The following is an 11,147-nucleotide window of genomic DNA, read 5'->3' on the forward strand; positions in this document are numbered from 1 at the left end:
CAAACATCATTCATGGAAAGTTGTTCACTCGTGGAAGCCAATCCTAGAAGACAGTCATGTCCCTCCGGGAAGGGTCTTCAGGATTGCTTATCGTTCTTCCTAAGGCTCCCTTGTCCTTCCGGGAAAAAGCGTCAGGAAGAACTAGCCTCTCTCCAGGATGGAGCTCCTGTTGGCTAGCTGTCCAACCTGGAATGGTAGTTCTGGATAGTCGACTCCAGTAGGCTTTATCCTATCTGGAAGCGTCATTAGCGAGTGTCATTGGTCAGTGAGTTTGGAAGCTCATATATGTTCTCGAATGCTCTGATACTTAAGCTGACGTGAAGACTTCGCTCAAAGAGAGGTTGGTTAACTTAGTTATTTCTAACCAACTTAACAATCTCATTTCTTGCAGCCACCGACTTTAGGATCTTGATCATAAGCCTATAAATATCACCTTGACTTGTTATTTATTTCGAGACATGACATTGAAAGCTCGGTTCATATTGGGATTGAGACTTTGAGAGAGAAAAGAGAGAGATTGAGTTTGGGATTTATATGAAGAATCTTCTGTAGATCAAGCAGATTCTTGGGTGTAAGTGTGAGAGTTGAAACACTTAGTGAGAACTCAACAGAGAATCCGAACTCGACGGTATTCTACCTATTCTTGCTCAATCAATAAGGAAGGATTTCGACAGGGTTCTAGAACTGGAGTAGAGCCATAGATCACATCGATTTATGGGACTTGAACCAGTGTATATCTTGGTGTTAATTTCATTAATTTATGCATTTACTATTTTATAGTTTTGCAATACTCTGTTTGGTCCTATTTTTTATTTGATTGTTGTTCTCGATATATTAATCTTATCATCGTTAATCGCTTGATTGTTTAAAGTTTTGACATCTTGATTCTACACCATTATTCGTAATTATTCCACAAATCAAAGCTTGGTAATCGATCAAGATCGAAGAATCAAGAGTCATTCCATTATAATTTTTAAAGAAACTTTGAATGTCATCAATGGCAAGATTTAAATTGGAGAAGTTCGATGAAACTAGGGACTTTGCACTATGGAGAGAAAGCCTAAAAGGAATCTTAGTGCACCAAAAAGTCTCCAAGGTTCTTGGAGATGAGAAGTTGTTGGCAGAAAAGAAACCAGAGGAAAAAAGTATATATAAATGGAGGAGATGGTGTACTACACTATCATCATGTATCTATCAAACAGTGTTCGAAGGAAACTCATCGCAGAGAAGAAAGCAAAAGGAGTTTGGAATAAATTGGAAGAATTATACTTAAAGCCATCAATTGCTAGCAAGATTAATTTGCTAGAAAGGTTATACAGTTGTAGAATGATTTTTTTCTCTTTCTTTAGATAAGAATATTGATAGATTTAATGAGATTATTGTAAGTTTGGCTAGCATAAATCACAAGGTCGATGAAGAAATCCAGGCCATCATCCTGTTAAGATCACTTTCAATCGCACATCGAGAAGTCAATGCAACCATCAAGTATGGCAGAGATGTTATTGCCTTGGAAGATGTTCATACGGTACCTAAATCGAAATATTTCGAGTTACAAATGGAGAAGGAATCTAAGAAAGAAGAAGTGTACCTAGAAAGAGGAAGATCGCCCAAAAAAGGAAGTTCGAAGGGTAAACACCACCACTCTCAATCAAGATCGAAGTCCAAAGATAAGGAAGCAAGGAAGTGTTACTTCTGTGGAAGGTCTGGACACTTGCAAAGATTTTGCAAGAAGTACAAGGAGCAATAAGGCTTCAAAAAATCTCACAATGGAGATAGGAAGGACTTCTGGCACCATCACCACGGGAAGGATTCTGCTATAATCGCGGAAGATAGTGACGACTGCTCCAAGATGGAGAATTGTTAATCTTTAATGAATATGGAGTAGATTCTTGACTCCAAATGCACTTGTCACATGTGTCCAAATCGAGAGTCATTTTTTAATTATATACAATTGATGGAGGTAGAGTTCTGATGGGAAATGATCATTCTTGCAAGGTCATTAGAACTGGGAAGGTCACCATCAAACAATATGATGACGGAATCAAGGTGCTGATAAACGTAAGGCACATTTCGGATCTTAGACGAAACCTCATATCCCTGTGTGTGCTTGGAGGTGAATGGTACGAATACAAATCCATTCACAGAAGCTTGAGGATCACCAAAGGTTCTTTGATAGTACTGAAAGGAGAAAAGATCAATGGTTTATATGTTCTCCAAGGAGAAATTGTCCCAGCTGGAGAAGCAAGTATGGTGAAAGGGCTAGAATTGGACATGAAGTTGTGGCATCACAGACTTGGACATATCAATTAACAAGGCCTCAAAAAATTGCACAAACAAGGTATCGTTGAAAATTTAAATTCTTGTGCCTTACCATTTTGTGAAGCTTGTGTTTTAGGAAAACAACATAAGCTAAAGTTTACTCCGACAAGGCATACAACTATGAAGATACTTGAACATGTGCATGCTGACATTTAGGGACCATAAAAGGTGTCTACTCACTCTGGTAAGCAATGTTTTCTTTCCATAGTTGATGTTTATGTGTTTGGACCTACTTATTAACCGCTAAGGATGAGTGCTTGGAACAGTTTAGAAATTGAAAAACTCAGGTGGAAAACCAAACAAATCTTAAAATTAAGAACCTTAGGAGAGATAATGGTTTGGAGTTTGTTAACTCCAAGTTTGACAAGTTATGTCAAGAGAGTGGAATCACTAGGCATAAAACCGTAGTGAAGATCCTACAGCAAAATGGTGTTGCTAAAAGAATGAATCGAACCCTATTGAACAAAGTTAGATGTTTACTGTTTAGTTTTAGATTAGAAAAACTATTTTGGGAGGAAGCCTTAGCAACTGCAACCTACCTTATAAACAGGAGCCCGAATAGAGTGATAGACCTAAAAATACCTTATGAAATGTGGTACAGCAGAACTCCCAATCTAACACACTTAATAATATTTAGGTGTACATCATATATACACTAATCTATTGACAAGTTAGAACCTAGATCCGTGAAGGGAACTTTCTTAGGTTATTCCTTAGGAACCAAGAGGTATAAAATCTACATTTCCAAAAAGGATAGACCAAAGATTGTGATTGCTAAAAATGTTATCTTTAATGAGTTAGAATATCTTCACTTGACATCTAGGAAATGTAGTGTGTCTTCGTGTGTTAAGTAAATTGTCACGTGACAATTCCTGATTGGTCCATATCATGAATTTTTATTTTTTTTAAAAAAAAAATAATTTTAACATACCAGTAAAAAAATGACACGGGGATTATATTTTGACATATAACTGAGAGATCTTTATAAAATTTTAAAATATAATTATACAACCAAAAATTAAACTTAAGTATTTATTTATAATCGAGAATTAAACTTGAGTATTTATGTCGTAAATTATTTTTTTTATACTTGTTTATGGACTTTTTTTACTCTTACACATTTGAATTTTTATAGAAAAGACAGCAAATAAGGGTCCGTCGAAGCAAAAGGCTTGTTCCAATTTATGTGTGCCGCTAAATTCATCTCCTTCGAACACTGATTGACCACAATTCGATTCAAAATATAATATTCTGAACTCAAATCCAATTCAAAATTTTTAGGGTTTTGGAAGATCCATATGTCGACGACGGGTGGACCTAAAGATAGGGACTTGCAGCTCATGGCGGCGCCGGAGAAGAGATCTCTTATGCTTCCTCCGAAGCCACCCTCAGCGTCTACATCATCGGCCATTGTCGAGTATACTCCTCCAGTGTTCAAGGAAGAGGAAGAAGATATAGAGATTAAGCTCCGTCGAATCATCGATAATGTTCCTGTTCGCGTCAGCAACACCTCCGGTAGCTCAGCTGGTTCTGGCTCTGGCGACTTTCATCAGGTACTGATTTCTGAAATTTCATTTCTACTGTTCCGAAACCGTGGATTGATCAGCCTTGTTTAATTTGTATGCGTTTAGTACATGTAGGGTTTTTGGTATGGTGATTTGGGAATACATTACTTGTTGTGGTGCTTGGATATAGTTTTGTAACTGGGAGGCATTTTCCCACACATCTCTCTAACACTTTCAGAGTTGTCATGGTTGCAATTATGATTGGGTTCATTAGTGATGTTTGATTATCATTTAAGGGGCTTTTTTCTTTCTGTAAATCCACTATCGAGTGGGAAAATACCAGGTTGGCAAAGGAGTACTCAGAATGTTCTCCTTGGACTCAGATAGGTCCATAGGTCCTCAGGTCTTAACTTGGACTCAGAATGTACTCACTGTCTTATTAGACAGATAACATATATCTTCATTTGATCTTTGGAGTTTTAATCCGACTCCTCAGATGGGAATGGCATTTTATGGCAAGGACTGCAGAAGGGCTTACCTTAGAATGTTGGAATATATTTGTTTACTTGTAGTCTATTACAGTCCCTACCAAAATTAGAAGGGAAGGCCATTTCACAGTGAAATAAGGTTGATTATATGCTGAGAAAGCTTATGTTGGATCACATCTATGAAGATACTTTTCTGAGTCAACTTGGGGATAGGAGAGCTAGTGGTAGGTTTGGTATTCTTGTTGATGTATTTGATGGAAGTTATCTCAAGTCCAACTCATTGGCCGTAGTTCAGTAGTTTGAATGAGACTTTGTTTCTTTTTTGAGACTGGGCTCTGACAAAGAAATAATCTTTTGCCCCAATTCTCTATCCCCACCTTGTCTCACCATATTTTGGAACCAAAAAACTATAGCAATTGCTCATAGGATAGGACCAAACCGCATGTTTCACCATTCGAGCTATCCGTTTTGGGTTAGTTTGGATAAAGCTATTGAAGAAAAGTAAATGTGTTTTACACTATTGATACACAATCATATAAGGATTTTAGTAGTTTTTTCTGTTATAGAAAGGCCTTTGGCGCTTGCTGTTATGTTTCTTCTTGGTCTTGCAACCTAGGAATGGCATGTGTCACCAGCTTGCAAATAATTGATGTTGGCCGACGAGACCAAAAGAGAAGTATGGTACTCACAAAGTTGTGTTAACAATGAATTTGCTGCCATTCAACGTTGCTTATTCATGGAAAAAAAAATTGCGCTATAATTGCTGGGTGTGCTATGCATCAATCTTCAAATTGATATGTAGCCGTTAGGCAATTAGCTCTAAGAGTTACATTGCTTTCCTAAACCAAAAGTTTCTGCTCAAATTTGGGTAACCTTTTTTCACCAAATTATAACAGCACATTACAAACCTATGTTATTTTATAAGGTTTATGTCTTTGAGAAATTTGAATCCTTAATAGTTGCAGTATAATATGTTTAACTTCTGTGAACTTGTACTATTTCTGGAATTTTTCATAAATGATTATTTTCTGTTCTAGTTTAAGAAAGCTTTAATTTTCCAATATAGATTCCTCTAATATTTTTATTATTTAAATACTTCGGTTTGTATGAATATTCTATTAAATATAAATTCCTTATCTCTGCTTGCTACAGTATCGACAAATGAGACGGAAAGAGCAAGACAGGCTTGCTCGGATGGATGTAGATTACCAACGAAGGAAAGAAGAGGCGGAATTCATCATGCGAAGGGAGGAAAGATTGAAAGCCGCTGAAGAACGAACAGCAAAAAGACGTTTAAAACGTCAGAAGAAAAAGCAAAGGAAAAGGCAGAAGAAGAGCATCACCAATGCAGATGGGGAAAAGAATAAGAAAGAAGAATCTTCAGAAGAAGAAGAGGAGTCCGATAATGAAGGACCGAAATGAACAGCTTGTATCCCAATACTAAGTTTATGCCTTCAAATTTTCTTTCAAACTTAAGATGTAGCATATTTGTAGCAAGAAGAACAACAAATTCATTTGATGTTCTGGATTTTTGTAGTCTAAATTCTTTGATCCCTTCTTCTTTAGGATGAAAAAAGAAGAAGAAATTCTTATTCTTTTTTGCAGCCAAACAAAACAAAAAACGATAAATCATTCTTCAAGAAAAATAGAGTTAAATTTATTGTAAGATTTTACAAACTTAACTTTAAATAATTCTATCTTTGAATTATTGAGATAAAACTTATAAAATTATAGACTATAGAGTGGGAAATTAATGAAGTAGCCAAAATAGAAAATATATAATACGGTAATTTATGGTATAAATATTTAATTTTAATTTTATTCTCATTTTTTTTTATTGGTCTAGTTTTAAAATTATAAGTTACATATTATTATCACTAAAAATTAAAAATAATTATTTATTTGTAATTAAGAGTTAAATTAAAATATTTATAGCGTAAATTATTTATATAATATTAATTTTTAATAAAAATATATCCCTAAAAAACAATAAAATATTAAATTTTATTTTTTAATAAGTCAAGCTCTCAATAATTTCTTTGTTGGTTTAAAGTTTGATGTTGTTTATTAGAATTCAAAGAGATATAATTTTAACAAGAACGTGCTTGCAAATCACTTTTAATAAATAAGACTCTCATCCCTTTTAAAAAAATAAAATAAAATAAATAAGACTCTCATCTTAAATAAATACATAAAAAGATAAAATTATCATAGCATAACACATTGTTTTTTTTGCTAAGAAAAGCCTTCCATTAAGGCGAGTTAACGATATTGGTGAGTACATGGGGACTCACCTCCCAAAAGTTTAGGAAGCCATTGCAAACATTATTTAAACCCCATTGAGCAAGCAAGTGAGCCGCCCTATTAGACTATCTAGGAGCCCAAAGAAGGGAAACATCAAAAGAAACTAGAAGAGACTTTACCAAAGCAAACAATCTTGAAATGTTCCAGTGGGGAGCAATGTTCTTGAGAAACACCACCACCAAAACTTGGCAGTCCGAAATTATGTCCATCGCAGCACATCCCAGTCTGATCATCACCTTTAATCCCCAGTACACAGCCCATAACTCCCCATGAATGATTGACAGAAATTGGGTTTTAGAGGCGTACATGGCAAGAATGTGGCCACTCTCATCTCGGATCACCACTCCCACCGCACCTATTCCATCTTTGTTTGCAAAATCAACATGTGCCCGTATCCTTCCCGGTCTCGGAATCAGCCACCGAATTGCTATAATCCCAGGCGGGTCCATCCTGTGGGGTTCACTGCGCTGCTTACTCCCACGGTGCTGCACAAACTCACGGTCTATCTTTCGCTTCATTTCATCAAGTGTCCAAATCGTATGATTGTGATACTTGTCATTCCTAAAGAACCACAGATTATGATACATCACAGCAACAAACATTAAGAATTCCTCCTTATCATTCTCAGAAACCAATCCCCCAAAGGACTGAGGGAACAACATCCAAGTTATCACCTCCGCACCAGAGTGAAGAGGGAAATCCGAAGGTTGTATCGCCCATTTACTAGACCGCCACAGACTTTGAGTAATGGGGCAATGCAACAAGAAATGAGAAGACGTATCATTACCGGTGGAATCACACAGAATACAATTACCAACATTGTTGCCGAAAATATAACTTAGCCGTGATCCAAAAGGGAGGCAGTCTGTCATAATCTTCCATAGGAACAACTTGAGCCTTTCGTGAATAGGCGACTTCCAAAGAGCCAGGCAGGTTTTATCCTTCCCAAATCTATGCGAGTTGAGATCCCAGTACGCTTGCTTAAGAGAGAAAGTCCCCGTGGGAGAAGTGTGCCAAATGAGAGAATCAAATGGGCTCAATTCATTAATGTTGCAGGAGCTTAAGGAAGTGGCAGCCTCCGGTCTAAACAGCCTCTCAATTCTGCCAGCGTCCCAAACTTCGTCATCAGATCTCAACCAGCCAAGTTTCTCCTCCGAAACAACACCACGATTCAAATCTTGAGGCCCAAAAATGACCCCATCAGCACAAGTCCAAGAGCAGTACCAAAACTCCACATTGGAGAAGCGTCCCATGATCCACAAGCTTTGTCTTCTAATGAATTCTCTTGTCTTCCAAATGCCTCTCACCACAGGAGAAGCACCCGAGCCAAGGCCACCACTCCAATTAGAATGATAATACCAATACTTCCCAAGGAAGATGCGACACAAAAGAGACTGATGGTTGGACACCAGAAACCACGCCAATTTGGCAATGAGGCAAAAATTAATGTCTTGGAACTTTCGGATACCCAATCGCCCACAGCTCTTGGGCCTACAAATCGACTCCCAGCTTCGAAGAGCAAGAAACCGGCCCTCCCTCACACTCCCAGTCCACCAAAACCTTCTCGCAAGAGCATCAAGAGAGTCCGTGATGGTTTTAGGCAGGAGAAAGATGGACATCGAATAGATAGGGATAGCCGAGATAACATTCTTAATTAGGACCGTTCTTGCAGCCTGGGATAGAAGCTTAGCTCGCCAACCATCCATCCGATTGCGCACATTATCAATGATAAACTGGAAGTCTTGTCTCCGATTCCCAGAAACAAATAAAGGATTGCCCAGGAAGGTCTCATCTCCTTGCATGATATTGAATCCGAGAGCTTCAGCAATAGCTTCCCCAACAGCCGTATCACAGTTTTTGGACAAAAGGATTTTTGATTTGCTCACATTAATCCTTTGGCCAGACCAATAGCAGTATCTATCCAGAACTTCTGCAAGAGTGTCCACTTCTTGGGAGTCCGCCTTAGTGAAGAAAATGGTATCGTCAGCATACATTAAGTGGGAGACCGAGGGGCTGTTGTTTGATACACAGTAGCCAGTTAACTCTCCCAACCTCTCTTTTTCCAGCACCATCCGAGACAGGATTTCTGAACACAGAATAAATAGGTAGGGCGAGAGGGGGTCCCCTTGTCTCAGACCCCGAGACGGGGTAAAAGCTTTTGTGAGGCCTCCATTGACAAGGACTTGAAAAGTTACAGTAGTTATGCATTCCATTATAAAACCAGAAACCCAATCACTAAAGCCAAAGGCCTTCAGAACCGTTTTCACGAACCCCCACTCGAGGCGGTCATAGGCTTTGGACATATCACATTTTATCCCGATAAACGCCTGGCGGCCTTGCCTTTTCCCCATATCATGAACAATTTCATGGGCAATGATTGAATTTTCCGCTATCCATCGACCCTTGACAAAAGTCGATTGATAGGGAGAGATAATCTTATCCAGCACTTTCCTCAACCTATTCGCCAGGATTTTTGCTATGATCTTGTAGCATACATTACAGAGGCTGATCGGTCGGTAATCATCAAATTTATAAGCCTCTTTCTTCTTAGGGATAAGAACCAGGAAGGTCCGATTAACCTCTTTAGTGAAACTACCCGAAGTGAAGAATTCTTGGACAAACTTCACTGTCTGAGCTCCAACTGTCTCCCAATGGGTACGATAAAACTTAGCCGGGAATCCATCAGGACCAGGGGACTTCAGAGCTGGCATATCCCAAACCACAGCTTTTATTTCCTCCATCGTGGGGATCGCCGACATCATTACGTTCTCCGAAGGGAGAATGCTCGGACTGACCAGAGAAAAGACCTCCTCACCAATCACCGGGTTTGAGGACTTAAAGGATTCAATAAAATTTGAGCGAAAGTAATCCACCACTTGTGCTCGATTTTCCATCCAGTGAACCCCATCCTCAGAAACTGCCCAAATAAAGTTCTTTTTCCGCCTTATGATCAAAGAGGCATGAAAAAATCGGGAATTACGATCCTCATCTCTCAACCAAAGCTCTCTAGATTTTTGCTTCCATATCGCCTCTTGACGGGCTTCGATCTCATCAATTTCCAACATCACTGCACTTTCTAACTGGAGATTCTCAGCAGAAGGGCTTTTATTCTGAATCTCAGTCAACACCTTCTCTAAGAAGTCAAGTTTTTTCTTACAATGGCCGAAGCACTCCACATTCCACTTACAGAGAGCCGTGGCTGTGTTGCGGAGTTTGGTACAAAGGATATAGCTTTGGAAGCCATAAACCACCTGCTGCCAAGCCTCATTGACCACCCGGCTACATCCTTCATCCATATTCCACGCATCGATGTATCGGAAAGGGGCTTTAAACCTTTCAGTCTCCATCACAGTGTTAAGAATAATAGCAGAATGATCTGAATGTCTAATAGGCAAATTTTTCGTACCTGCCTTAGGGAATTGGGAGAGCCACGAAGTTAAGCATAGCACCCTATCCAGTTTCTCCTTGATGAGCTTGTTCCAATCTTGACCATTAGTCCAAGTGAACATCACTCCAGAGCCCCCCAATTCCACTGCCCCATTATCAAAAATGAAATTACGCAGACCTCTGCCCTCTCCATCACACACCGGTCTACCGCCAATCTTTTCCTCCTGGCATAGCACCGCGTTCATGTCCCCCATAACCATCCATGCCTCCCCATAAAGGTGCATGTTTGTAGACATAGAAGCCCAGAACGAGTCTCTCTCACTTCTTTTGGGAGGGGCATAGATGAAACAACCCACCCAAGGCTTGAAGTTACGATCAGCCCCACATCTAACAATTATTTTGTCCACGCTAGAATGAAGAATTTGAACATCCCAGCCCGCTTTCCAGAACAAAGCCAGGCCACCAGAAGCCCCAATGGAAGAAACCGCTAACCCATCAAGAAAACCCAATTGTTGCCAAATACCTTCCATGTCCACATTGTTTCTTTTAGTCTCCATCAAAAACACCAGATCCGGGTTCACACTGCGTATCAAAGAACGCAGCGAATTGACTGCCTGAGGCTTGCCAAGTCCTCGGCAGTTCCACGATAGCACTAACATTGAGACATGGGGGGCATGTAATGGCCCGCCTCCTCGGCCTGAGAAAAATCCGGTTCGTCTCCATTCTCTTTCCCTGAGTTGTCGACCTCCAAAGAATTCACATTCGAATTCAGTTTTCCATCGCCCTTTTCCTCCCCTGGGGCCTGGTTAACAGTCTCTTCCCCATCTGTTACCACTTCCTTCGATTCAAAAGCAACCTCCACACAGTTCTTTTTTGGATTAAGGCCCATTCCATCAAGATGCAAAGAGAAGGCCTGGTCCAAGTTGAATGGTTCTCCTTCTCTATCATCAAGGCGTCTTTTCTTGCCTGGACATGGGCCCAAGAGAGGTTTCCCACTGGGTTTAAGTAGGCCCGTAATATCTCTTCTATTAATCTTTTTACAATCATGCCTTGCCAATTTTGAATTTGATCCATTGGTAGGATCCAGCACACCCTTAAACACCATTGCCAGATGTCCAATTTGTGATTCTGTGGGGCCACCCAC

At 39.5% G+C, this 11,147-nt stretch overlaps 1 protein-coding gene across 1 annotated transcript; it reads left to right on the forward strand.

Moving 5' to 3' along the window:
* The first annotated feature begins 3,416 nt into the window (after nt 1-3,416).
* Nucleotides 3,417-5,958, forward strand: LOC115703000 (uncharacterized). Its single transcript, XM_061105328.1, has 2 exons — nt 3,417-3,872; nt 5,465-5,958. Exons 1-2 carry the CDS (start codon nt 3,618-3,620, stop codon nt 5,732-5,734), a joined length of 525 nt encoding a protein of 174 aa, XP_060961311.1. The 5' UTR covers nt 3,417-3,617; the 3' UTR covers nt 5,735-5,958.
* Nucleotides 5,959-11,147: the final 5,189 nt, after the last annotated feature.

This window comes from Cannabis sativa, chromosome X (genome assembly GCF_029168945.1).
Source record: "Cannabis sativa cultivar Pink pepper isolate KNU-18-1 chromosome X, ASM2916894v1, whole genome shotgun sequence".
NCBI classification, from domain to species: domain Eukaryota; kingdom Viridiplantae; phylum Streptophyta; class Magnoliopsida; order Rosales; family Cannabaceae; genus Cannabis; species Cannabis sativa.

Bases quoted from the DNA above. Each gene is read 5' to 3' on its own strand.
- LOC115703000 (XM_061105328.1), top strand. From the start codon at position 3,618: ATGTCGACGACGGGTGGACCTAAAGATAGGGACTTGCAGCTCATGGCG. The intron at 3,873-5,464 runs GTACTGATTTCT...TGCTTGCTACAG, and splicing joins GCTCTGGCGACTTTCATCAG to TATCGACAAATGAGACGGAA.